The sequence below is a fragment of the Suillus subalutaceus genome, assembly GCF_016647625.1.
Source record: "Suillus subalutaceus strain FC151 chromosome Unknown DFJ58scaffold_84, whole genome shotgun sequence".
NCBI classification, from domain to species: domain Eukaryota; kingdom Fungi; phylum Basidiomycota; class Agaricomycetes; order Boletales; family Suillaceae; genus Suillus; species Suillus subalutaceus.
In genome coordinates this window covers 59,919-84,774 of record NW_024540333.1, presented here as the reverse complement: position 1 = coordinate 84,774, position 24,856 = coordinate 59,919, and the positions used below count along the sequence as shown (strand labels likewise).

At 49.2% G+C, this 24,856-nt stretch overlaps 10 protein-coding genes across 10 annotated transcripts; 4 read left to right on the top strand and 6 right to left on the bottom strand.

Moving 5' to 3' along the window:
• Positions 1–756: 756 nt before the first annotated feature.
• On the bottom strand, positions 757–2,974 carry DFJ58DRAFT_747004 (uncharacterized protein; the record flags this gene model as incomplete). Its single annotated transcript, XM_041387501.1, has 5 exons — positions 2,879–2,974; positions 1,292–2,817; positions 1,143–1,231; positions 896–1,087; positions 757–852 (listed from the first exon to the last, which is right to left on the bottom strand). The coding sequence occupies exons 2-5, from the start codon at positions 2,574–2,576 to the stop codon at positions 757–759; spliced, it is 1,662 nt and encodes a 553-aa protein (XP_041241799.1). The 5' UTR covers positions 2,577–2,817; positions 2,879–2,974.
• Positions 2,975–4,024: 1,050 nt separating this feature from the next.
• DFJ58DRAFT_843167 (uncharacterized protein) lies at positions 4,025–4,450 on the bottom strand (the record flags this gene model as incomplete). The annotated part of the gene is made up of 1 exon (XM_041392925.1): positions 4,025–4,450. One exon carries the CDS (start codon positions 4,448–4,450, stop codon positions 4,025–4,027), a length of 426 nt encoding a protein of 141 aa, XP_041241798.1.
• A 1,328-nt stretch (positions 4,451–5,778) lies between these two features.
• On the top strand, positions 5,779–8,229 carry DFJ58DRAFT_797640 (chaperone). Its single transcript, XM_041390645.1, has 9 exons — positions 5,779–5,905; positions 5,975–6,154; positions 6,211–6,376; positions 6,438–6,559; positions 6,610–6,647; positions 6,703–7,192; positions 7,242–7,650; positions 7,705–7,925; positions 7,983–8,229. Exons 1-9 carry the CDS (start codon positions 5,897–5,899, stop codon positions 8,127–8,129), a joined length of 1,782 nt encoding a protein of 593 aa, XP_041241797.1. The 5' UTR covers positions 5,779–5,896; the 3' UTR covers positions 8,130–8,229.
• DFJ58DRAFT_705357 (NADP-dependent oxidoreductase domain-containing protein) lies at positions 8,230–9,712 on the bottom strand. Its single transcript, XM_041383709.1, has 5 exons — positions 9,574–9,712; positions 9,402–9,523; positions 9,243–9,354; positions 8,865–9,192; positions 8,230–8,812 (listed from the first exon to the last, which is right to left on the bottom strand). The coding sequence occupies exons 1-5, from the start codon at positions 9,673–9,675 to the stop codon at positions 8,289–8,291; spliced, it is 1,188 nt and encodes a 395-aa protein (XP_041241796.1). The 5' UTR covers positions 9,676–9,712; the 3' UTR covers positions 8,230–8,288.
• Position 9,713: 1 nt separating this feature from the next.
• Positions 9,714–10,535, bottom strand: DFJ58DRAFT_797634 (uncharacterized protein). The gene is made up of 5 exons (XM_041390644.1): positions 10,347–10,535; positions 10,283–10,293; positions 10,159–10,229; positions 10,009–10,102; positions 9,714–9,948 (listed from the first exon to the last, which is right to left on the bottom strand). Exons 1-5 carry the CDS (start codon positions 10,398–10,400, stop codon positions 9,927–9,929), a joined length of 252 nt encoding a protein of 83 aa, XP_041241795.1. The 5' UTR covers positions 10,401–10,535; the 3' UTR covers positions 9,714–9,926.
• Positions 10,536–12,227: 1,692 nt separating this feature from the next.
• DFJ58DRAFT_481123 (the Tpr1 domain of Hop in complex with A Hsc70 peptide) lies at positions 12,228–12,948 on the top strand. Its single transcript, XM_041380591.1, has 3 exons — positions 12,228–12,319; positions 12,385–12,564; positions 12,621–12,948. Exons 1-3 carry the CDS (start codon positions 12,311–12,313, stop codon positions 12,804–12,806), a joined length of 375 nt encoding a protein of 124 aa, XP_041241794.1. The 5' UTR covers positions 12,228–12,310; the 3' UTR covers positions 12,807–12,948.
• Positions 12,949–13,539: 591 nt separating this feature from the next.
• DFJ58DRAFT_663350 (uncharacterized protein) lies at positions 13,540–17,233 on the bottom strand (the record flags this gene model as incomplete). The annotated part of the gene is made up of 4 exons (XM_041382354.1): positions 13,540–13,976; positions 14,011–16,623; positions 16,675–17,122; positions 17,171–17,233. The coding sequence occupies 4 exons, from the start codon at positions 17,231–17,233 to the stop codon at positions 13,540–13,542; spliced, it is 3,561 nt and encodes a 1,186-aa protein (XP_041241793.1).
• A 746-nt stretch (positions 17,234–17,979) lies between these two features.
• Positions 17,980–22,316, bottom strand: DFJ58DRAFT_843162 (uncharacterized protein; the record flags this gene model as incomplete). The annotated part of the gene is made up of 11 exons (XM_041392924.1): positions 17,980–18,624; positions 18,676–19,080; positions 19,132–19,257; positions 19,314–19,652; positions 19,704–19,976; positions 20,028–20,383; positions 20,438–20,640; positions 20,691–21,132; positions 21,180–21,531; positions 21,578–21,866; positions 21,916–22,316. 11 exons carry the CDS (start codon positions 22,314–22,316, stop codon positions 17,980–17,982), a joined length of 3,831 nt encoding a protein of 1,276 aa, XP_041241792.1.
• A 295-nt stretch (positions 22,317–22,611) lies between these two features.
• Positions 22,612–23,527, top strand: DFJ58DRAFT_843161 (uncharacterized protein; the record flags this gene model as incomplete). Its single annotated transcript, XM_041392923.1, has 3 exons — positions 22,612–22,879; positions 23,024–23,345; positions 23,371–23,527. 3 exons carry the CDS (start codon positions 22,612–22,614, stop codon positions 23,525–23,527), a joined length of 747 nt encoding a protein of 248 aa, XP_041241791.1.
• Positions 23,528–23,908: 381 nt separating this feature from the next.
• Positions 23,909–24,810, top strand: DFJ58DRAFT_663288 (Isochorismatase-like protein; the record flags this gene model as incomplete). The annotated part of the gene is made up of 6 exons (XM_041382350.1): positions 23,909–23,978; positions 24,052–24,116; positions 24,173–24,215; positions 24,268–24,425; positions 24,476–24,653; positions 24,701–24,810. The coding sequence occupies 6 exons, from the start codon at positions 23,909–23,911 to the stop codon at positions 24,808–24,810; spliced, it is 624 nt and encodes a 207-aa protein (XP_041241790.1).
• Between the last annotated feature and the right edge of the window lie 46 nt (positions 24,811–24,856).

Below are 24,856 nucleotides of genomic sequence, written 5' to 3'. Positions count from 1 at the left end.
TCTTACATACATACTTATTGCGTTTTTGTGTATTGTATACTAGCATTCGATGTATCCATGAATTGAAAATCCTCTGGAGGATGGTTGGATTTCTTTTGCATATGTTCTACCGCTCCATCATGATTTAAGAGGGAACGGACTTTTGACAAGGCCTGGGATACGTGTCGAGGCTACCGTGACTGCGGGGGAAATACGTTATGCATATTCAATTTCAACGGCGCCAAATATCAAGTTCCGAAATCATGGACGTAAAATTGCAATTGAGATCTCGTCGGAACGCAAGTGTACGTTAGTTTCTTCAGGTCCGGCCATCACGTTCCGTTCTTTTCAAGTAGGTATAAGTCTAAAAGGCGCCATGAGGATAGGAGACGGGTTGTCTTATCGTGCTGGAGGAGGCATAGGTTTCGAGAAGGCTTCATCTCCGAATTTGAAGGGTGGGCTAATGAAATTGGAATTTGGGGCGAGAATGTTCGTGGAATCAAAGAATTCAAATGCGTAGTACGTACTAACTTGTGTAGCAAGAGAGTCGCCCCAGTCCTACGCGACAATGGTGGGAGTAGTATCGGAAACATCGAGCCTGAGGAATCCCCACACCATTAGTCTTGTTTAGATTTGTTCACAAACATCTCTTTCGATGACATGGCTGGCCGCGCGAACCCTCACACGTAGCCGGCCTTGGCTAGTATGATTTTAGCTCATATGTAGACTTCTCGACAAAGATTAATCAACAAATGTGTTTTCAAAGGCGGTGGCTTCTCACGAGAGTGACGAGACAGATGCGGGGGACTCGATACCGAAACCAGCATAAACACAGTCCATCTTCACATCCGGCAGTGGATGATCGCTCGTTTCCTGCAAAACCTTCAATTGATGATCCTCGTAAGCATGTAAGTACCCTACCGGCATGACAATACGGGATTTGGTCCTGCTTGTGGCCCCACCACATCACGGGCGACCACTCATCCACGAGGTTGGCGAGCGTTTGGATATGCCCATATGTGGCTGGCTGGGGGCCGCGTGGCCGGCGTAGTGAGAAGAGGGTAAAGAAACAGGCAATTAGAAAGAGCGCTATGCATAAGTTCCAGATCTGTAAGAGTGTGTGAGGATGTTGTAGCGGTTTTACATGTACAGTAAGTGCGAACCTGGGCAACGTACATGCCTAAAACAAACTTTTCTACCGTCTCGTCACCGGCCAAGCCATCTACAAAGAACGAAAGCCCAAACATCCAGTCTGTTATTGTCGATGGTGTTCAACGATGCTGATTAAAAAAATTAGATGTGAACCACTCACGCAGGAAAGGCTTCGCGAGGAAAAGTACGAGACACACTACATGAGTGAAAGTTGACTTTAGCGGGTTCGTCGCCACTCGAATCCCTTGCTTTCTAGTAGCGCATCTCCACTGTCTTTCATCTTGGATAACATTCGCGATGAGCTCCGAGCAATGCAGCCCAAGTGTCAATGGTGCCTGGACAATTGCCAGGTTGACGTAAATCAGGATCCACCCCTGCATATTGAAGTCCGGAATAATATACGCGATAGAACTGGGATTCCTGTTGGGAAAGAACGACCACGTTGGCAGCGGAGGGTTTGTTGACATTCTAGTGCTGGGGTACTTGTCCCAGATGTACATGATGAGTGCGGCCCATCCTGCGTATCCTATAACAATCCCCCAAAGAGATATGACGACTTTTCGGATGCTGGGATGAGCATGCCACGCCGAGGGCTGTGTCACTGACGGCTTCGCTGGACCTCCATCCACGTCCCGGTCAGACACACAACGCATGCACCGGTAAGTAACCGGGGTCAGTTGCGCATGGTGGACCAGTGCGGCGGTCAAGTCAAAAGGCGAGGAGCTCCATGTCAAGATTTTGACAGCCCGCATCCCTGACAATGTAATCACCACCTGAAGAAGGAGTGCGACACCCAAACTGAGGAGAGGTAACCCTGCGATGGCGATAGACTCCGTTACATCCGAGCTGTACGACCCGAAGTCGGTGTTGTAACATAGGACAATTGAGGATGAGGTGTAGGATACAATGAGGAGGACGGTCATGATACCATTAAGCAGGGCACCATTGGGGTTATACCATCCACGAGCTGCAGTCAGAAGACGGAGATTGGTATTGAAATGAAGTCGAGACTCTGAGGTTAAGGCAGAGCGCAATGAGATGCCGTGTACGAAACCTATGGACTCGGTGCATAGTGTGACGATCAAGTTTAGTATCAGGGTCAGTATCTCCCTCTGCCTGAGGTCAAACTGAGTTATCGGGATCATTGCATTGATAGGCTCAATGAAGACCATGTCGGTCACGGTTACTCCCGAAACTCCATGATGGGCTAAAGTGACAATACCTGTAACGATGCATGAGCAGCTGAAGATACTTGAGCACGCCACTCCAACGAGGGCATATTTGCGACTCGTTAGACTGCGGTCGTAGAAATCGGTTCTAGACTCAACAGTGGACTGCGCATCATGTATCAACGAGTTAAAGTCCTGGCGATGAGGGAGTGCGTCGTATACAAGAAGACTGTTTGGATCCCAAGTTTGTTCTGTCGGTATGGAGGAAGCTGCCATGAGGAGAGACAGAGACGGGACGCCCAACACATTATGAATACACAGGTAAGTATGTTATTCTCGCCTGATGACCATAGTAGCTCCTGAGCGTATATGGAACATCATGAATCATGATGGACTCATGGCAGTGGACCGGTGATTTGCCAGAATCGACACAGGATTTATTTCATTTTGCCTCGCGGCAACGGTGATGGTGGCGATCGACTCGGAAGCCAGTCAAGCCTCTCGAATACTTGTATTACTATAAACATATCCAAGTCTATGCATGAGATTTGATTTTAAGGATAAGACCATTGTCATACATACTAACCAATCCCCCGGTGATGTTCGACATGTTATGCGATGGATTTAAGGAGAGTGATGAATGAATTCGAATGAATGCAAGTTAATGGTACCGGTGAAATCTGGTGAGTTCTCGCACGAATAACCGTGGCAACTCCAACACCGTGTGGCTGTACATTCGGCTTCTTGCCCAGTGTAGACTCGTGACCAGTACGACGTCCTTTGAGAGTGGACGTATTAACTCGCCTCGACGGCAACACTTATCTACAAAACCTTTTTCTTCATAAGTTAACGTCGTAGCTTTATCGATATCCACGGTGCACCATGTGCCAAACTGTTCATTCGAATAGACGGTCCTCTCTTCAGTTGTCGTGGTGCAGTCATCTTGCTTTCGCATATGCCTCTCTCACATGTAAGTACTCCAGCAAAGTCATTTACTCGAGTCACATCGACAATTATGTGGCATCGTCTTCTATTCGAGTGCGAGTCGACTTGGTACCTCCAACCATTTTTCAAATCCTTTTGCATCTTAACGCAATGTCAACTAAACGCCCCCCAGTACAACAACGGCAAGATAGAGGTACAGTTCATCCACTATAACTGACTCGCGCAGGCATGTTCACTCATCGATCCCGAATGAATATCTTGAGTGCGTTTGCCAGTGTTTACATCCGCTTCAACACCAATACAAGTGCTAATCTGCAAATAAAGCGTTGGCACCGCAGGGTTTCATCCCCGACAGAGGATCTCAAGTACCAATACTTGGTGCTCGACTGTCCGTGCAGAAGTTGAAGGTTGTGGAAGTCCTGCGGATGATACTGTTTTAGCCTGGCAACTCCCCATCCCAAAAATTAAAACCACTCTTCAAGCTTTCGCACCTCGCATTGAATGCAATATCAGTGCAACCTTAATGTCAAGCTAGAAGCACGGCTCATCTAAATCACCCATGCAGACACATACGTCAATTTTAGTCGGTAGCTTCGTCATCCTGGATGGGTGAGAGGTGACTCCGTGCTTACATCCACTTCAGTACTTGTCTCCCGCGGTTAGACCACGTAGAACGAAGTCGGTCGTTCCGTCCATATTCCTCAACACCAGTACTGATGCTAATATGCAAACAAGGCGTGTTTCGTCTGCGCGTATTGATTTGATTTCTTAGTCTTCGACTATTTATGCCTCCTTATAAAGTCCTCGGATCTTTCGTCGATATCCCAGCTGCTATTCGTGTTGATGATGCGAAATCTGAATCGACTGTGCCGTTGTCTTTTCTGCATACTTGCAATGTGCCGCGAACTGTCGCCAATCATCGTGGTGTGGCTGTAGAGTCCACTCTTGGGCCGGTTCGCGTTCCTACCGTCGATGGATGGTACAATTCCCAACAGACCTTTCGACCCATCTATCTGAGCGGATGCGATGTCGAGCTTGGCTCTCGTTTGTGAATCCGAAGTTCGATGGGTCTCGGCTCCAAAGGCCTTCAGAAACGGACATCGCTCGATTTTCTGGCGGTCATAGTTGGAATTTTCAGCCTGAAGGTACGTGTATTGGTTCGAATTATGTTCATATGTCCGAGTCCGTAAGACTCCATGTGGCATGAATGGGTCCGGCTAACCAGCCTCGATTCTTAGCATCTAGGGAGCTGTCACTCGCAAAATAACAGCAGGCGACCGCTGGCCTTCGCTTGTTCTCGTCAATACATCTAGTAATACTGTTATATTCGTAAACTCTTGTTTAGATGGTTTGCAAACTCACATACTAGGACAGACATTTAATGAGCTCTGACGCGTTCATCTCCTCATCGCTCGCTTTCCTCCATGACCATCACGCGACGTATTCAAGTTGGTAATGTCAAAAGTTGTTGATCCACTCTCCTGTTGTGTATTACTACCGGGAAGAAACCCCACGAAAGGGACTCGTTTACACCCAAAGTGCGATGTAATGACAGCCACCAGCAAATGTTGCAGATGCTTTGATGTGGATCTCGCAACATCTCGCAACCAATAGAGAGCGAGGATGTGCGGGATGGACTGACGGTGGAGCTCTGTTGTGCAGCACATCAAATGGTGACGTCTGACGAGCTACGGTAGTAGTTATTTTGACCCAGGTCGCTCATTGTGCTGTTAGTGGACCCTTACAATGTGGCAGATCTTTGGATTTTGCATGCCCCTGCGTCGCATTTTGGCGGCCTGGCCTAAGTTCTTTGTATCACTATGCGTGATACGCATAAAGTATGGCGAGGAATGAAGAGACGCAGATTATCAAAAAAGCAATATTAATGCAAGAGTACTGGTGGGTTTCCTGTATGCAAGTTTGAGCGCTAGCTTTGAACAGAGAATATTCGAGTCTCAGAAGTCCATATCACGATCACCCTTGCCATAACCAATTTTTCTATCTCGTGGGCGGCACTGATCCCGCGATGACAAGTACGAGACAGAGCGGATTGGTGAAATCCAGCTTCGGTGGATTTGTTGTCGTTCTGAGTCCTAGTAGCGCGTCACCACCGTTTAATGTCTCAAATCGCATTCGCGATGAGTTCTGAGTGATGCAGCCTAAGTGTCAACGGTCCCTGGACAACTGCCAGGTTGATCATGATACGCACAAGAGATGGCGAAGACACAAATTATCAGAAGCGCAATATATTAGTGCACGACTCGTAGGGGTCCTTTTCTTTGAGTATGTACCGCTGCATGGCAAAGAACCTATTGTGAAAACAGTGTGTTTGACTGCCTTCCAGGTCATAGACAAACCGCAGACGGCGTGAAGTTTCGACATTTCCGAGACACTAGTACCAGTGGTGGACGGTTGATCTGATAAGATTAAGATAACGATTTTGGGCGCTTGGAAGTTGGAAGATTCTAGAAAGTTCCTCAATTCTGGCCCATTCTAAGCCCATGACGAATTTAGTGATAATACGGATTGTATAAAAGTACCAGGACAGAGGGGAAGTAACAGTCTGTCAAAGACTACACATAGTCTGAAAGATCCATCTTCACCCCAACACCCATCTAATCAAGAATTTCACCAACCTCAATTTAACGAGCATGTCGGATGTGTGTATAACTTAACCATCCAAATCATTGTCTAACCGGTCAACTTAACGCGAGCAAACACTTGTACAGGTAAATGCACTGAAAGACCAGGGCAACAAGGCCTTTTCTGCCAAGGACTACGACAAAGCGATCGAGTTATTCACAGCTGCCATCGCCATCGACCCTTCGAACCATGTCCTCTTTTCAAATCGGAGTGCCGCAAAAGCTGGCAAGAAGGAGTGGGCTACAGCGCTAGAGGACGCAGAACAGGTGTGCCCCATCAGATTCGGGTCTGGCATACTGATGCCTTAGACGCGGTAATGAAGTGTATCAAGCTTAATCAGTCGTGGTCCAAAGGCTATGCGAGAAAAGGAGCTGCATTGCACGGTGCAAGACGATATGATGAGGCTGTCGAGGCATATGAAGCTGGTCTGAAGTTCGAGGACAGTCCTGCCTTGCGCAAGGGTTTACAAGAAGTGAAAGATGCAAAGAGTAGGCTGCCCTCGTCCATCCAGATGAAAACAGTCGCTGACGGACGTGCTGCTGAATCCAGGCAGGGATGGATCTGAGTCCTTCGGCCTCGGAAGAATGCTTGCAGACCCAAACCTCATTGGCAAGCTGGCAACTAATCCCCGAACACAAAAACATCTCGCTGACCCAGCGTTCGTGCAAAAGGTAGATCATCTCCTAACATCCCGCTCAATATAACTAAACGACCCTTCCAGCTTAAACTCTTCCAACAAAACCCCGCGCTCGCTGATTCGTACGTTTAGCTCAAAAACCCCTGTTCCATGGCAGCACTCAACCATTCTCCATAGAGCACTCCAGTCAGACCCCCGCATGATCGACGTCCTTGGTGTCGCCATGGGTATCGATATGCAAGGTTTCTCGGGCGAAGGCTCCGATGGCTCCGATGGGCTCCCACCTGGTTTCAAGCTTCCTCCCCCAAAGGCTCGAACACCTCGGTCGCCATCTGCATCCACATCGAAGACTCCACCAACTCCAGCTCCAGCTCCGGCACCGGCACCAGCACCAGCACCAGCCCCTAAGTCCGAAGATGTCGAGATGACAGATGAAGATGTTGAGGAGGCCAAAGCCAAGGCAGACGCACTCGCCGCAAAGGCTCAGGGCACAGAGTACTACAAGGCACAACGCTTTTCCGAAGCCGCAGAACAATTCAAGAAGGCCTGGGATCTGTGGCCAAAGGATATCACGTTCCTCGGTAATCTTGGTGCTGCATATCTCGAGGCGAAAGAGTACGATCAATGTATCGCAACGTGCGAGTTGGCTGTTGACGAGGGCCGAGGAGTAAGTTGTTCCCTTTCATGTACCGGACGTCTTCTAACAGAGGATTCAGCTCCGCGCAGACTACAAAATTATCGCCAAAATTTTTGGCCGTATCGGGACTGCGTACACCGCAAAGAACGACCTAGTGTCCGCGAAGAAGTACTTCCAAAAGTCACTCTCTGAACACCGTGACGCTACCATCCTCGCAAAGCTCCAAGTCACCGAGAAAGCCATCGCCGAGACCGAGCGGCAGGCGTACATCGACCCCGCTAAGTCTGCCGTTGCGCGCGAGGAGGGTAATGCTGCATTCAAGGGTGGTGACTTTGCAAAGGCTGTGAAATTATATGAAGAGAGTATCAAGCGTGATCCCTCCGATGCAAGAGGATACAACAACAGGGCAGCAGCGTACATGAAACTCATGGCACTGGCTGAAGCGCTGAAGGACGCCGACAAAGCAATCGAGGTCGATCCCGCATTCGGTGAGTTTTGATTGGGTTTAATTTTTTGTAGGTCATTTTTGAACATTGTTTCAGTCAAGGCATATATCCGGAAAGCTACGATTCTGCAAACAATGCGCGACTATAGTAAGGCTCTCGAAGCTCTACAAGCCGCTTCGTCGGTCGACACCGCCAATGCACACGCGCAAGAGATTCAAGCTCAGGAATTCAAGATCCAGCAAGCCTTGTTTACTCAGCGTTCCGACGAGACGGAGGAACAGACCCTTGAGCGAGCCATGAAGGATCCCGAAGTTGCTGTGAGTGGCATCCGATCTTGCTATATAGTTGTGGTTTTAACCAAAAATTCTTTGCAGCAAATCATGGGCGACCCCGTGATGCAGCAAATTTTGCAGCAAGCGCAAGGCAATCCTGGCGCATTACAAGATCACATGAAAAACCCTGTCGTACGCCAGAAGGTTATGAAACTCATTAACGCAGGAATTATCAAGACGACACGGTGATTTGCGCGGTCATGCAATCATGTCTAAATCACACTACTGTAGTTGTCTTGTTTTGTACCAGTTCAAATATCGTTTGCTTTATCAACACTTTCAGCTACTGTTCCTTGACTGTTCTCGCAAACTTAATTGTACATGCCTGCCCACCTTCACCAACTTAAATCAAGGTGTCGCCCAAGAGTAGTCCAGCCTTTGTACATCCCTGAACAAGTTCTGCACGCTCTGAACCCGAGTAACCCATTCCTCCTTCGTCGCTAACCCCTCAGCATCCACCTCATGCCAAGCCTTTAGACTCGTATGGACCTCCTCAAGTGTGCTAAGCCCCACCGCGACAGGCACCCCAATCTCCCTCGCCCGTGCAAACGTATACTGCAGCGCCAAGTCGGGGAGACCAGTCCCAGACGCATCCCACTCCTCACTGAGTTGTACAGCCCTCTTCGCAGCCTCCCTGATCTCGAGTGGCGCTGGGTGCACCTGAACAGGCGAAGGCCGCAAGAGAGCCATGGCGATCGGCGAGGCAGTGATAACTTGTTTCACTCCTGCGCGTGGCCCGAATGCGGATTTGAATTGCTCGAGGGTGCTATTCTGGAGGGTGAGGTGGCAGTAGGACATCACGAGGTCCACTGGTTTCCCGAGGCGTCTCTGGATGAGAATTGCGAGACGTAAGAGGGTCGGAAGTGGGAAGCCTGATTCACGTCTATGAGAAAATTGATAGTGTTAGATTTATAGTGCGCTCACCGCTGATCCCAACGCGCTTGATGACGCCTCTGTCATCTCGCAGCTCAAAAAGCTTCTTGACAGCTGACAAAATCTTGTGGTCCTTGTCCGTGTAGATCTCACCCTCCTGATTTTCATTCAACCCATATTGTTCCTTCTCTTGCCCTAGAGCGGCAACATGGTTTCCTTCTCTTCTAGGGAGCTTCTCGTCCGCAACGAATTCGACATCATGCAAGTATACGACGTCGAGGTAGTTGGTGTGCAGGCGCCGAAGACTGCGCGCGATACTACTTTCGATAGCCTCAGGGGTATAATCGAATCCGGCAGGATAGCGGCCAACTTTGGTGACCTACATGCGTCACTGTTAACCCTCCTGCACCATTGCACGAGTACACTCACCAACGTATACGAATCCCGAGGGAATTCATCTCTCAAAGCTCGAAGAGCGTTCCCGAGGATGATCTCGGAATCCCCATAGAATGGCGAAGTATCGAATACATTCAAACCATAGCTGTCGGCTTCTCAGAAAATACATTCCGTATCGTGCAAGCCACATACCGCAGAGCCAGTCTAGCAGCTCGCAAGGGTGTCACTCCGGAGATATGATCAGCTTCGTTATAGATACGGGAAAACGTAGCAGTGCCAAAGATGATCGCAGGGAAGCCATTCAACGTCGCAGTCTGATGATCGAGAGTCAGAACGGAGCCGAGATATCTAGCATGTGAGTTACCAGCTTGTATGCCTCCTTCGGCTTGTCAGCATCATCATCTGGTATCTCATTAAAAGGAGGAAGAGGATAATCAGGATCAGGAGCGTCGAAGTGGGCCACCATACCACTCGATAGATAGGCGCAGATCGTCAAATGAGGGAATGAGATGATTGCAATCAGTTCAAAGTTGTCTTTTAACACTATCTGGTCCCAAGACCAAAAACTAAAAGCAATTATCCGGCCCGAAATACACGACATGATCACATGAAACTGTCATGATGGAGGAAAACAGATTCCAGAATATAATCAAACTGTATTATGACAACGAGCACGACTGAAAGAAAGGTATATCACTCCTCCAGCACGAGCTTAAGTTATAGCTTGTCCCTCGACCAGCTAACAATACCAATGGGTTAGCGCAGCTCTAGAATCCCATGCACTGAGTATACGACGCACCTCTTTGCGAATCTCGAGTTAACATCCAACATTTTGATGTTTTCATCTTGTTTGACGTCGTTCCAGGGAGTAGGGTTACTCTTCGTCCAAACGACTGTTCACTCGTTCGTTAGCAGATGCGAATAAAGTCGGAATGAAGATATATCGTACCCGTAGGGCCACGAGCGAGGCGGGACAAATACCAGCCTGCACCTCCGACGGCCAAACCAATAACGGCGTAGCTGTTTAGTCGTCAATAAAATTCAACTTTAGCAACGCGGAGATACGAGCTCACATAGGAATTGCCTGAGCGCAGTAAACCGGTCAGCTCACGCAAGCACAAATTATGGGAAAAGTACCTCGATGGCAAACCAGTTGCGCATGAAAGTGCGTGATCCTCGGGGTGCTACCATGGTGGTTAACGTTGAAGTTGCTGAAGCCTCAAGCTGGTTTCTGGATTAACCGGATTGCTCTCGCGTTGTTCCCACGCTTACCAGCCAGCCGGGACCTACCGACTTCAAGTTACAGCATAACGGTGTCGGCGTCAGTTCCCGACTCGCTAATTAATTTACTAATTCCTTTGTGTCCATCTAATTAAACGCAAACTAGCCATTTTGCAGCAAATGACTGCTAATCCTATGTGATTCTACCGTCAATGCATGATGTTTTTCGACTCGTAGACGTCCACCTTGATCAATCTTAGACAAGTGGTTAGCGTGACTGGACAGAAATCTGGTCAGTGGTGTAGGTTCGAAACCTGCTCAACAATCTTTGTCCTTTTATCACGCCTTGAACATTCGGCACGCATGGATGGATCCGTCAAGGTCTATCTTAAGTAGCCATAGCCAACTGGCACCAGAACAGATTAGAAATCTGCTCTCTTGGGTGGTGTGGATTTGAAACCTGCCGACGTATGATCTTATCACATTCACTCAGTTCCTAGGAGGGTCAGATCAAGCAAGTGTCCTGGCTGAAGTGGTTATCACAACAGAATCAAAATCTGTTTCTCTTGGACTGAGCAAGTTCGAAACCTGCCGCCAACAAGGTTTTTCCCTCTCGGAACACACCTTGACATTTATCATGGATGGTTTCATTGGAGGTTAACTTAACTGGTCTTAGCCAAGTGGATACGACAACAAAATCGAAATCTGTTTCTCTTGGACTCAGGTTCGAGACCTGGCAATGATGAGGTTTTTTTTCTATCCAAATGCACCTTGACATTCACTCATGGACGGTTTCATTAGATGTTTATCATAACTGGTGTTACCCAAGTGGTCACTTCCCCAACAGAATCAAAATCTGTTCCTCTTGGACTTCTCAGGTTCGAAACCTGGCAATGATGAGGTTTTTGTTCTATCCAAACGCACCTTGACATTCACTCATGGATGGTTTCCTCAGAAGCTCACGTTAATTGGTCTTAGCCAAGTGGTTTCCACGGACAGAATCAAAATCTGTTTCCCTTGGCCTGTGGGTTTGAAACTTTATGACGACAATTTTATCTCGGAACACAACTTGTCATTCACTCATGGATGGTTTCCTCGGAGGCTCGTCTTAACTGGCCTTTCACCGCAACACAATCAAAATCTGTTTCTCTTGGACTGCGCAGGTTTGAAAGCTGCCGACGACATTTTTTTTTCTATTGGAACACACCTTGACATTCACTCATGGATGGTTTCCTTCGAGGTCCATCCAAGTGGTCTCAGCCAAGTGGTTACAGCAACAGAATTAAAATCTCTTTCCGATGGACTGCGCAGGTTTGAAACCTCCCAGCGACCATTTTTTTCTATTGGAACACACCTTGACATTTACTCGTGGGTGGTTTCCTCGGAAGTCCGTATAACTGGTCTTAGCCAAGCGGTCACCACAACAGAGTCAAAATCTGTATCTCTTGGAGTTGGTTCGAAACCTGCTGACAACCTTTTTGCGGTGTATCTTCGGAGGTTCATCTTCACTCTAGGGCCCAGTCATTATGCCGAAACCTCCTTTTCATGAGATAATCTGTCCATGAAAAGGAATTCCCGTTCATGCATGAGGGTCGTCTCAGAAACATGAGATATATCCCCGAGGTGTGCCAACCTAGATTCTCGACAGACTGACCAAAACTGTCAGGATTCACTACCAAACGAAAAAATGACAACCGAGCCGGAGGCCAGAACACACTTTTCGATTCTCGCGGCAAGACCCGACGGGCACTGGATTTAATTTAAAGTACCAGGACAGAGGGGAAGTAACAAGCGGTGAAAGACTATACATAGTCTGAAAGATCTATCTTCACCACAACACCCATCTAATCAAGAATTTCACCAACCTCAATTCAACGAGCATGTCGGATGTGTGTATTAACCATCCAAATCATTGTCTAACCGGTCAACTTAACGCGAGCAAACACTTGTACAGGTAAATGCGCTGAAAGACCAGGGCAACAAGGCCTTTTATGCCAAGGACTACGACAAAGCGATCGAGTTCTTCACAGCTGCCATCGCCATCGACCCTTCGAACCATGTCCTCTTTTCAAATCGGAGTGCTGCAAAAGCTGGCAAGAATGAGTGGGCTACAGCGCTAGAGGACGCAGAACAGGTGTGCCCCATCAGATTCGGGTCTGGCATACTGATGCCTTAGATGCGGTGATGAAGTGTATCAAGCTTAATCAGTCGTGGTCCAAAGGCTATGCGAGAAAGGGGGCTGCATTGCACGGTGCAAGACGATATGACGAGGCTGTCGAGGCATTTGAAGCTGGTCTGAAGTTCGAGGACAGTCCCGCCTTGCGCAAGGGTTTACAAGAAGTGAAAGATGCAAAGGTTGATTTAATCTTTAGCTAAGTTCGAGGACAGTTTTGCCTTGCGCAAGCGTTTACAAGAAGTGAAAGATGCAAAGGGTAGCCTACCCTCGTCCATCTAGATGAGATTACATAATGTCACACTTTTTTTGGTGGTGCTGCGCCTCCCCACCAGTGGATAGAGATGTCAACAGAGGTCAACGTGAAACTCTAGAACACCCATAATGGAAAGCTCAAGACACCATGTAGGAGTCTGTAGGAGTGGCCCACCGAGGCATGCATAACGGAAAAAAGGGGTTCAGTGAGAACTGAACACAAAGACAACTTGACAAGCTGGTACCAAATGAATGTAACCAAAAAGGCCCAAACACGGTTATAGCCCGCAGAGGTTTTGGGAGATGGAAAATCCACCGTGTTCGACAATAGCCTTCCACGCGACTAACGTTGGGAGTCGGGGATCAATCTCACAATCGTTCGATATCCGATCGCAGTGAGATCCAAGAAATGCATAGACGTGACAAATAAAAATATGGGCATGAATGAAGACTGTCCTCAAGTATTCTTAGAAGATACGTAATAATATAATACAAAAACAACAATATTGGCACATGATAACATGACTTGCCCCTCTACGGGCAGTCATAACACGACAAAGAAAAGTGAGGGGGATGTGAGAAGTATGTGACACGTCAATCGGAGATGTAGGGGGGACATAGAAAGGAAAGAAGCATACGACTAGGACAGGCATATATCAGGGAACGTACTGGCAAGATTCTTCACAAGAAAATGTCGGCGCCCTTGCAAGCACCACAAGGAGCTACCGCAAGACAGCGTCCTATGCCATTAATATGGTTATTGCCCAGTCGATTCCTCAGCTTCTCCAACTGCTGATCCCTAGAAACAAACCTCCTTTCGATCGAGCGTCGTACACCAGGACAGGCACTAATGAATGGTGATGTTGCCTCTGCAGCATCATCAGTCGAGGTCCTAGGCGTGGTGCGCGACACAACCGCAGCCGCACCCGGCGTCCACGAGAGGGGAATAAAATTTGACAGTGTCTGGAATGAAATTCGTGCCGCAAGCGGTGAAGACATAATTGACGATAAAGATGAAGTCGAGGCATATTGGTCAGGGTATTCACAAGTGTCGGAGGTATCTAGTTTTGCTTCTGCTATCTCCTCAGAGGTACCGTAGTATCTGAGAGTTCCGTTGGCTGTGAAAACCAAAGAGAAAAAGTTAGAACCCACTCATGGATGATCTAAGGTGAGGCTTAAATCCCGAACCATTTGTAGCACCCTTGGAGCGCATCGGCGGAACAGGAACGCGAGATTTCGAAGGACTGAAAATCTTGGATGGCGATGGCGAGACTGGTTGAGGAATGAAGGACGGGGCGACCCCGTCGCGCCGTGATGGAGGGGTCATAAATGACGTCGCCGGATAGTCCGCTAGTGCATTAAAACGATCAGACGCCCTTCTGGGCGGTGTAGCTGAAGAGGGCGGTGTAAGCGGCATGAACGAGCGCAGTGAAGTTGCACGAGGAATTGACGATGGCGAGTTACTTGTCCGGCTCGATGGACGGCTGCTGCCCTCCAAAGTCGGCGGCGAAGAGGTCGGCGGAGTGATCGGCTCCTGTACCCTGGACTGGGGGAAAGTGAAGGGAGAAGCATCATCTTCCTCATCATCAAAAGGCTCACAGATCATGACAGGTTTTCTTGCAACAGGTGTCGGCTCAGACTCTGTCGGAGGTGTGATGCAGATGACAGGTGGAGGACTGCAGGCAGTTGGCGGAGGGTTGAATGTGAAACGGATCCCGCCCTCGACTTCCTCGCCAAGGAGTTCGCCATCGTTATCGTCATCAGCTTCGCCTTCATTGTCTTCGTCTTCTTCCGGCACAATATCAAGGCTCCTCGACATCGGAAGGTCGACGATAGTGCCAACGTCTGAAGGGATGACAAAGGGTGGCAGCTCATCGTCATCATCGCAGGAAAGACCGAATGTCGACGTGAACATCACTTTGCCCATCTCCTCAGAACTAAATGGGGGGGAATTTTCGACATCATCGAGGCATCCAAAGAACCGGTCAACCTCATCAACATCACGCTTGACTGTGACAGGCTGACCCCTGGGGAACGTCCACGTCTTAGAAAGTGAATTGTGTCGAGAATGCGAAGACCTCGAAGGAGCGTCATTGGACAATGAGTTAAGTCGGTTTGTGGCCTCGTTCAGGACTGTGACTGGCATGATGTCGAGTTCATCCCCGGAGCCGATGGACGAGCCATCTGGACTCTGGAAACTGAGGTCGGAATCTTCTGCATCTTCGTAACCAGCCAACTCATCCTCCTCGTCAGAAAAGTCGCAGTCGGAACTGTCCTCATCCTCGTCCTCATCTTCCTCTGTGACAGCATCGAGGGTCAATTCAGCCTTGGTGAAGCTTTGGTCGACAGACTCGACATCAGTTGAAGAGCCGTCAGAGTCAATGGACTGGAAGCCAAATCCACGAGGACGGGTGCCATAAGACTGACTAGGCACTGAACCTTTGTCCTGCCCACCAACAGAAAATGGAATGGTGGGTGTATTAAGTAATCCGGCGTCGTCCAGAACTTTTTCCAGCTCCGCGCGCCTGCTTCGCTCTTGTTCGAGTGCGGCGCGGAGGCGAATGACCTCATCAACTGCATGGTCAACATCTCGGAGACGAGCACGCAACCTGTCCAGCTCCCCCCTCATGCCATCACGTTCCTTCTTGAATTGCTGGCTCTGGCTTATTGATTCCTGGAGCTCGGCATTCTTGCTACCGAGGGCCTTATCCAGGCTACGTTTCTCGACTTCCAGTAGACCAAGCCGCGAGCGGGCCACCCAGGCCTCTCTTCTCTCAGCCTCAACTCGCCTTGCCAGGACGCCAGCTTGTTTATCTGCATCAGCTACACGCATGCGCCATCCATCTACGTCTCTCTTCAGCTCGTCACGCTCAGCCTTCAGATCCGAAATTAGCTGCAGCATCTCGTCGCTTGGCTCGGACGACGCTGCCGAAGCTTCCGAAGCTATGGAAAGGGAACGTGATCGGGACATTGACCGCGAACGTAGCGTGCGCTCGAGATCCATTATGCGAGCCAGGAGCACATTGTGAGATCTAAATAAAAAATGTTGCTCGGCTGTGGTAAGGGGCTGTTCTGCAACACATTCGACGTCGTTTAACTCCGAAAACCGACGGTCGGTGGGAGTCGAATCAGGTGTGGGCAAAACACCCACACCACGAGGAATGGAGGCAACAGAGCGTTTGTACGAAATGCTGCTGCGTTTCCTGTTGTTATCGCAGAGTGAGGAGCTTTCGGACGAAAAAGAGCGACGTGAAGCAAGAGTAAAGGAACCGGAAGATGATGATGTGACAGTGGTGGAGTGGCGTTTCGTACTGCTTTTCGTGAGCTTGGCATTCGTGAGCGAGGTGTCAGAGCCGGATGTCAAGGCGAGAGATCTCAGACCATTGGGCAGATGATTCGGCGTAAGAGTGGGCGTGGGGAGATTTCCGGGTGTGCAACTGGCAGCATTTCCAGACACAAGAGAGAGAGGCCTGAGATTGAGGCTGGCAGGACGGTGACGTGAAGCAGACTTTGTCACTGTAGAGGCTGAAGTAACGAGCGGAACAGTGGGAACTTCCGCCAGTTCCTCGACAACCTCGGCAACTTGAGCGGGACGTTCCTCTTGGGATTCCTCCTCTTCCTCTTCCTCCTCAACTAGTGTCTGAAGCTGATCTTTGGAGGTAGAAGTAGAAGGAAACATTTTGCCGAATGAATCACGCTTGCTCATGAGGTTACTAATACCATGCCCACTGATACCAGTACCAGGAGGGAAAGACGGCTTGGTTGCTACATGTCATTTGTAAATATAGACGTAGGATCAAACGAGGAAAAACTCACGGAACTCAAAAGGCTTTGTCAAATCAGGGGACGTGATATCAGGAATTTCGACCTTGGAGAAAGCAAGGTCAGGCTTTCCCTCAAGAGCCCAGAGCGCCCTGCGACGAATAGAATCCCTGTCGCCAAGATTTACGTTATCATCTGAATTAGCTGCTGGAAGGTCAGGAAGTGACACGCCCATAAGCTCTGCCGACTCGCGGCGAGTTGAAACAGAAGAACGACGCCTGTGATGGGAATTCGGGCGCTTTGAAGGGGGTGCATTTGAAGGTACATTATTGGAAGAAAATTCAACTGGAGAGGGGAATGAAGGTGCGGAAGCAGAAATAGATAATGTTGAAAGAGAAGAGATTGAACTGTTGCGAGAGCGAGATCGTCCGTGTGAATGCTTTGGAATGAAATTGTTTAAACTATTGGCTGGAGAGCCACCACCCATCTTGAACGACTCAAACTAAACGCAAATATGAGCATAAGTCAAAGCAACCAAAAGTCCACTAACCCTCTGTTTGGCTGCCATATTGGATTCTTGAACTTTGTCGAAAGCGTCAAAGGTTTGGTCCATAATAACGTCGGAAGGAGTGTAACTTGAAGAGACTGTGAGGTTTAAAAGAAAGTAAGGACCCGTACGCTTAAGACGTCGGAATGGCAGGCGTCGAGGTTGTTGATGATGGCGAGCAGCAAACCCCAACTTGAACCGATTTCCACCATCCAAGTACGTTCACGTTTAAAACTCCGCTTCCCCCACCCTGAGATTCGGCAATGCTACCTGTGAATTAAATGTGCTCGTGGGATGACCCTGTATATCCTCTAGATCGCCGCAGTAGACAATGCGTGAATGAGCAGCCATGAGCTGGCAATATTGTTGTTCCCCATCGCAGTCAGCAGCTTGCAAAGTGCAAAGCGTCTGTCCAAATGCGGAAACCAACACGCGCCCCTAATGCGCGCTTCCCTCGCGAGTTCATTAATTTCTCGGGCGGAACCATACAGCCAGCTCGCAAACTCGTAGAACTGCGGTCTTTTGTTCTTGCATGCCTACCCTGATGGTTACCTTGATGTAATAGCCTTGATCCGCATGGCACAATTAAGTAGAATCCATATTTCGAAATTACTCTGCAATGAGTGAACATACCACGATGTACAGTCTCACACCGCATATGAGAGGCGAGTAATCTCTATTAAGTATTCCACGTTATAAGTAGGTCTATGTGACAGATAAGATAATGCGATAGATATGCAAATGCAAGGCGTACGTATTGCGGAATAATGAAGCATGCAGGACCGAAAACAAGAACAGCGAAACGTAGCGACTTATGAAAAAAAGTACTGCGACTTCTTGATGGTCTCCACATCAAAATCACCCTTCTTCGGCAAAGGTGGAAGCACAGCGCCCAAGTCAACGAATTTATCCACCAGAATCGAATCAACGTCGTCCTCGCCCGCACAGTCAGCATCACCTTCCTCGTGGTCCATAACTGCCGAAACATCCTTTTTGGCGCCTTCGATCATGACCACGTTTTTAACGGGTCGTCCGCGTTTTCCTGTCTTGGGCTTCGGAGTCTCAGTCTGCGTAGGCTTCGGAGCTTCAGTCTGCGGAGCCTCGGTCTCCGTTTTCTTTGAAATTTGGGCGATGGATCCGGCTTCTTTGTCCGAAACATCAATGATGTTGTCAAACGACGTAAACCCGCCTTGACGTAGCGCATCTGCCTGTTCAGACGAAGCTACAATACGCACGCCCGCACCTTGGAGGTTCTTCAACAGCTGTCCGCTGCGGATCGATGCGAGAGGAACCTTGTGGGATGCATATCGAGTCCGGAACTCTATAGCCAATTTCTCGAGCACATCGGAGGAATGTAACGCAATGAAAGTGTCTCGGATGATTTCAGACATCTTATCGATGCTGCTAGCATGCGTCCAATAGGAGTCATGTACAGACGCAAACGTTAGGCCCTGAGTCTATAAACACGCTCATCAATAACAATAAAATCCGAAGCCAACGGAACCTACACGACACTCGAGGGCGGTCAACATCATATGCGTAGCATCAAGACTATGAATGAAATTGGGCGGGAACGCAGACGCCTGCTTGACAGCGTTCACTTCAGCAGGCGCATTAGGGTCGGAGATGAACACGCTCTGAATAGCCGTCATAACCTGCTTGCGCTTCGTCTTGCGGTAGGGCTGTATGATGGGCAGGCCGAGGGGAGTCGTCCACACGACAGACGACATCTGTTCTTTCCTGATACGGTTCTTAGGGAGCAAAGAACCCTGCCTCTTGCGACCTTTGTGAGCTTGCAATGCGTCTGGGACGCGCTCGGCTGGAATAGACTTGGAGATCAGACGGGCGCAGAGGTTCAACCAGGTTTGAATAGCTTTGGCTCCTGAGAACAGATCACCGATGCAAGAAAGCACCTTCGAATAGACAAGTAAGTCTAAGGCTATTGAATGAAAGAGAATACACACCCTCTTAGCAAGGTAAGCACTAGCACCCCAACACTCTTCCTCTGGAATATCCTTCCTATCCTTAAGTTGCCTCTCAATTTGCTCACGAGCGCCGATATAAGTTACCCCATACACAGTAGTCATCACCTGCCTCCCCGCATCAGCTCACAATTCCCTAATCAATCAACGAAACAATCACTCACAGTCTGCTTAACCACCTTCCTCGAAACCCGGCCAGAAAGCATAGCTGCATACTTATCGCCATTGTTCAGATCTTCCTGAAGTACCTTCTCCACCATGTTCGCAACGTACGTATACACGTCCGACGGGCGGTCTGTCACGCTCAGATTGACTTGCGCAGCACCTTTGACATCACCACCAAGAGCGGCGTAGTGCTGTAGCCCGTTACAGGTCCCGTCCTGATGCACCGGGAGGGACGACATGTATGCATGTGGATCACCTGATTCGAGCGCTGCACGCAGTTCCATGCATGTTGCGAGACATTGCCACGGATCATCAGCTTTCACCCACCACATGTTGCCCTGTTCGACGCGTCAGCACCGAGGCATCATAATAAGAAGGTGGAGACGTACGTCGAGAGGCTTTTCAGCGCTATCATACACATCGTCAATATGATCCATTACAAACTTGACGCGCTCGTCAAAGTTCCCCTTATCAAACCCGTACAAGTTTGCAAGGTGAATTTTGAGCCACCGCAAGCCTTTTTCGCCGAGGGGCTGCGCTTCACCAAACATAAGAAGCCCACGGCTGAGGTCATCGCCAATGTGGTTGAAATGGGGAGGAATGGGGTACGCGCGTCCCCGGAAATCGAGGTTGTGGGGAAGGTACATGGTATCACCCAGGAACTTTCATTTTTCGTCAAATTGCTGGCGCGAAACAATAAGATAAAAACTTACAGCGCGCGCAATCTCGATCTTATAATTGACGCTACACCGATCAGAATGGTTGTTCGCTTTGTCCTGCATGAACGCCTTCAGACGCGTCCCGTACACGCTCTTGGCTTTGATATCCGTGTTCATGTTCGGGGGCTTTTCTGGCTCTGGCTGGTCGTATACTGCTGGGGGTATCTTGCACAGCCGCTCACCAGAGTTCCAGACTTTGAGTACGATGTCGAAGATGTTCCGGTTGATTTTCCAAGGCGTGCTACCGAGAACGTCGAGTCCTGCGTACACGAGCTCCACGTTACCGAGCGCGGTTGCATGCTCCAGGTAAGTTTGCTGTTCTTGGCAGTCTTTGAAACGCATGGCGGCAGCTAGTGAATTAACATGTTAGCGAGCCGTTGATAGAGGCTGACGGGTATACCCACATCGATTGTAGAGATATCCACCCTGGTCGTGGTTGAGCCACGGCTTGGGCTTGACGAGCATAGGTAGGTGACGCGGGTGAAGCGTTTCGCGCAAGCCGTCTTTTGCAATGCGTTCTGAAACCACGGGGTTTAACCGAATAACACCAAGTTTCTGCCCGCGCACATATTCATACGCATGGTAGAACGCTGGTTGATTCTCTTTACTGCGGAGAGGTTTCAACTGATGCAACATGCAAGAGACAAGCAGACTCACATCTCCTCGTTGGTGCGCTTATCAACAGCAGTCCGCTCAATCGTCGCCGAGTCCATGAGACAATCTACGAGGATACTCCCGACGCGCACCCTAAGTACCTGCGTCCACTCTGACGTCCACTCCTCGCTGTCCTCCATGTACTTTGCAGCCGTCATCCGGCGCGCGTGCAAGTCCTTGTACCCGAGGCCCGTGAAATAACCTGTGAACTCGCTTGGCCGTGCATGCGAAGGGATGGCGATATGGTTGCGCTTGCACATCTCAGCTTTGTACTCATTCTCGACAGCGCGCCCGACGGTGAGCAGTGCACGGGCAGTTTTCATTCCATCCGAGACACCACCACTGCCTTGAAGGCGCATGATCTCAAGGATAGTGATGAGGGAGAGTTTTTCGGGTTTGACAAGGGAGAGGAAAGGGCCCATTTGTTGAACTTGCTTGTTTTGAGCTAGCTAGCGGTCAATATAAATATCCGACAGGCGTATATATGCTTACAGATTTTTGCCTCCGCAGCGATGATCTCTTGTATTTCTGCCTCAAGACGCTTCTTGAGCTTTTGATGCCAGTCCCACATCCACTTTTGCAAATCTGCACGATGAAGTTCCCGGTTACCTAGACCTAGCTCGTCGAAAAGTTTGGCTTCGTGACGTAGGCGCTCTACTGCAACGTCGTAGACAGATTCTTCTAGGAGTTTCTGTCGGGAAGCCAGGTCTTCTGGGAGGACGCGTCGTGCAAGGGTAACCTGAGCCAAGTGACTGCGGAGGTTATTGAGGTTGAAGGGAACTTCTTCCTGAGGCTGCGCAGGTATTACATTTCCGTTTTCGTCCAAGATTTCTTCTGACGGTGTCTGGGGAAATATAAGCGAAATGCAAACGAGAGAACGCAATACATACAGCGAGTCGTAAGACAGGCTTGACCTCCGGGACGCCCTCCAATGGGTCTGGGACATGACTCCCCAGGAATTCTGCCTGACCGAGTTCAGCTAGTATGCGAGGATGATTCAGATCTACTGCAGATTTAGTGAGGAGTTTTATGATATCCGAGGCTTCTTCTGAAGATGCCAAAACGCGATCAGCGACGACGGCAGTGGGTGAAATGTCTCGCTCTACGATGTTGCTAAGGAGGGTCGTCGGGTTGGGCAAGTCGGACAGGTGAACGGGCGTGTCGGACTCGGGATTAAATCTAGAAAGAGTGGGCAGGGTAATAAATTAAAGAGACGAATGAAGCGTACCGTCTCCACGCCAACAGCATGATAGCATATGTAGACGCAGTAGGGTGGACTCTATCTGTGCCCTTTTCCATGAGGTCGTAAAGGTGACACGCGTCCTCGACCCACAAAGTTCTATCCTCGGGCTCCTTGACAAATGCCATGTGGATATAAGCTTCCAAGAAAGAATTGTATATGCGAGACTCGAGCAAGGGCTCGCGAGACTTGCTGGTTCTAAGTTGATCGAATATCTGCTTTGCACGTGGAACGTCATACAGGTTATGCAAACATGCATCCATAACAGCGAGCTGGTCCTGAGTTGGAGAATCAGTGAAGTAGAAGCTGTTCAAAGCTGAAGCACGGTCGTCTGGAAGGGGGGTTGGCAGGATTGTGTACGGCGTTCTGCGCTTGAGAAAGCCATTCATGGCTACAAGGTGGTTTGCTGGTACTTCCCTCTGGGCCAACAGAGAAGGATAATCTGGATGGGGGAGAGGGACTTGGGCGAATGCGGTAGCAGGTGCATTTGTCGTTTTTGTAGGAGTCGAATAAAGACGAGCAGGACGAGGGAGACATTGTCTAGAGTACGACAACAAAGTCGTCCGACGAGCACTCACTCCAAGCATTTTTATGAAGACGGACTCTCCAAAGCAAATTTAGACCTTTAGTGCGAAGAGGATCGGCTTCGGCGAATCCCGAACACTATCACTTATGTAAATTCATATGTCCAACCTGTTCAACAACGCCGCGGTTCCGACTACTCAAACTTCCTTTCATACTCCAACATCTCGATTATCAGTCGATCAAGAGGTAAGGGCAGGGGCAGGATGGACTGGGTACCACAGAGGACGCAAAGTATTGTGGGGCCGAGAGGGAATGGGCCCCAAGACAGAAGTCTATGACGCAGAAATGTTGGCTCTCTTACGGGCGTCAATGCAAGCAATGCGCTTCGCAAGGAAGGGAACCACCTTCATTCCTACATGGACAACAAGTTCGTGGTCAAGCCGCATATGCAACTGCATCAGGACCCTCACAATATATTGCTTTACACATTCGTCGAAACCATCGAAGAATTCCTAGCGGCGGCGTCCCTTTTTTCGCATCGAGATTACAACAGGATATCACAATTTCAAAGGCAATGACCGCGCCGATGATCTTGCAAAAGAAGCCGCCCGTCACATTGACTCGCTTGCCGCATCGTGTGCCAATGCGCGTCGTCGAAAGGTGGATCTGCTGAAGAAACGGACGGAGATTTGGAGACCAGCTGCTCAAACCGGACGGTTCACACTCTCCTACCCCGTAAACACTTCACCACCACCACCCGTGAAGTATAAGGTCGCCTCATCCAGTGCCGCACAGGTCATGGGTTTATCGGAGAACACTACGCATCGTTCATACCTACCGAACCCACTAGTTGCCCTTGTGGGGAATTGCGCCAAACTCGAACACATGCGGGTGTCCTTTATTCATGCATCAACGCAGACATCTACATGAAGTTCCTCATAACCTTGTACCTAGCAAAATTATGGACACGGAGAAAGGAATCATGGCATTGGTCAAGTTCATTGAAAAGTCCAATGTATTCGAAAAGGATAGACACAGGCACGAAGAAGATGGTATTGAGGAGCAAATGAGATAGAGGAAAGGCGAGAGGGTGTTTAGGTGAGAGAAGCGGAAGGCGGATGAGGAGACGGAGGACAGTGGGAGGACGGAAGAGCGAGCGGAAGTGGAAGGAGATCGGAGGAGGGGTGTGTCATATCAAACAAACCCGGACAGCTATCGGTCACCAACGCCGCTCCGCAAGTTCAAAGTTTTTCCACATCAAGACAGACTCTAACAGCTATTCGTAACACACCCATTACCCATATTCCGTACATCTGCATCAATCCCCAAGGACAGCTCGAGCTGTAAGGCACCGTGTCTTAATAATTTTCATTGTTTGTAGCGGTATATAAACATAGAAGTTCTCCCATGCACTGGCACTAACGCAAACTCTTGAATAGCACCTATCCGTGTTACTATGCCCGCAATTACAAAGCTCGTACCGGAGGAGACTGTATTCTTCCTTTGCGACGTGCAAACACGCTTCAGTACGCTTGGTTTTGAATGCACTGTGAACAGCGTCAATTGACTGTCATATCATTCACTGTTTTCACGAATCAGAGAATGCCATCTTCGGCTTTGACGAGCTTGTATTGACGATCAGTAAGATGCTCAAGATCGCAAAGGTATGACATACGTATCAACTCCCTATCATGCCTTCACTTACATAGAGGTATACAAGGTGTTGGAGATCCCCGTAGTCGTCACCGAACAGAACCCCAAAGGTGGGCCCATCCTCGTACATCCTCTTCGAAATGAAATCATCCAAGAGGAAAGGCCTTGGAAGCACCATCCCCGACATCAATTTGCCTTCCCTGGGGCCCCTTCTTCTTGCTACCATTGAGAAAGGGCTATTCTCCATGGTGACGCCGGAAGTGAAGGCCCTACTCCACGAACGCCCACAGATAAAATCCGTGGTGCTTTTTGGTATCGAGGTTAGTTCACCCACCAACGGCCGGCTCATTATTCAAATCGCTCTATTCAGTCACATGTTTGCGTGTTGCAATCTGCTCTGGATTTTATCGAGGCAGGATATAATGTCCATGTGTTAGCAGATGGTGTCTCTAGCTGTAATAAAGAAGAGATCCCCTTTGCCCTGGCGCGGATTCGACAGAGTGGCGGATACATCACTACGAGCGAGAGTGCGGCCTTTCAATTGCAACGTGCGCTTTTCATTCCAGATTATGGGAGACCTACTCATTGATTCCAGGGGATGCTGGTGTTCCCGGGTTCAAATCGTTCTCAAACGTCATAAAGGAAGAGAAGGATAACACGGTAAGAACGCTGCAGAAGCTGTTACAATACCGCGCTGTCTTGTAGACTGTAAAATCCCTGCAGTTGTTCACTATGATTGTGTATTATATTT

Excerpts from the sequence above, each read along its gene's own strand:
- DFJ58DRAFT_797640 (XM_041390645.1), top strand. Across the intron at positions 6,155-6,210 it reads CGCTAGAGGACGCAGAACAG|TGTATCAAGCTTAATCAGTC; the intron begins GTGTGCCCCATC and ends GCGGTAATGAAG. Across the intron at positions 7,926-7,982 it reads TGAAGGATCCCGAAGTTGCT|CAAATCATGGGCGACCCCGT; the intron begins GTGAGTGGCATC and ends AATTCTTTGCAG.
- DFJ58DRAFT_481123 (XM_041380591.1), top strand. Across the intron at positions 12,565-12,620 it reads CGCTAGAGGACGCAGAACAG|TGTATCAAGCTTAATCAGTC; the intron begins GTGTGCCCCATC and ends GCGGTGATGAAG.
- DFJ58DRAFT_797634 (XM_041390644.1), bottom strand. The coding sequence starts at position 10,400 with ATGGTAGCACCCCGAGGATCACGCACTTTCATGCGCAACTGGTTTGCC. Across the intron at positions 10,103-10,158 it reads CCTCGCTCGTGGCCCTACGG|TCGTTTGGACGAAGAGTAAC; the intron begins GTACGATATATC and ends ACGAGTGAACAG. Across the intron at positions 9,949-10,008 it reads AACTCGAGATTCGCAAAGAG|CTGGTCGAGGGACAAGCTAT; the intron begins GTGCGTCGTATA and ends TGGTATTGTTAG.
- DFJ58DRAFT_705357 (XM_041383709.1), bottom strand. The coding sequence starts at position 9,675 with ATGGTGGCCCACTTCGACGCTCCTGATCCTGATTATCCTCTTCCTCCT. Across the intron at positions 9,355-9,401 it reads GCTGCTAGACTGGCTCTGCG|CTATGGTTTGAATGTATTCG; the intron begins GTATGTGGCTTG and ends AGAAGCCGACAG. Across the intron at positions 9,193-9,242 it reads CTCGGGATTCGTATACGTTG|GTCACCAAAGTTGGCCGCTA; the intron begins GTGAGTGTACTC and ends TGACGCATGTAG.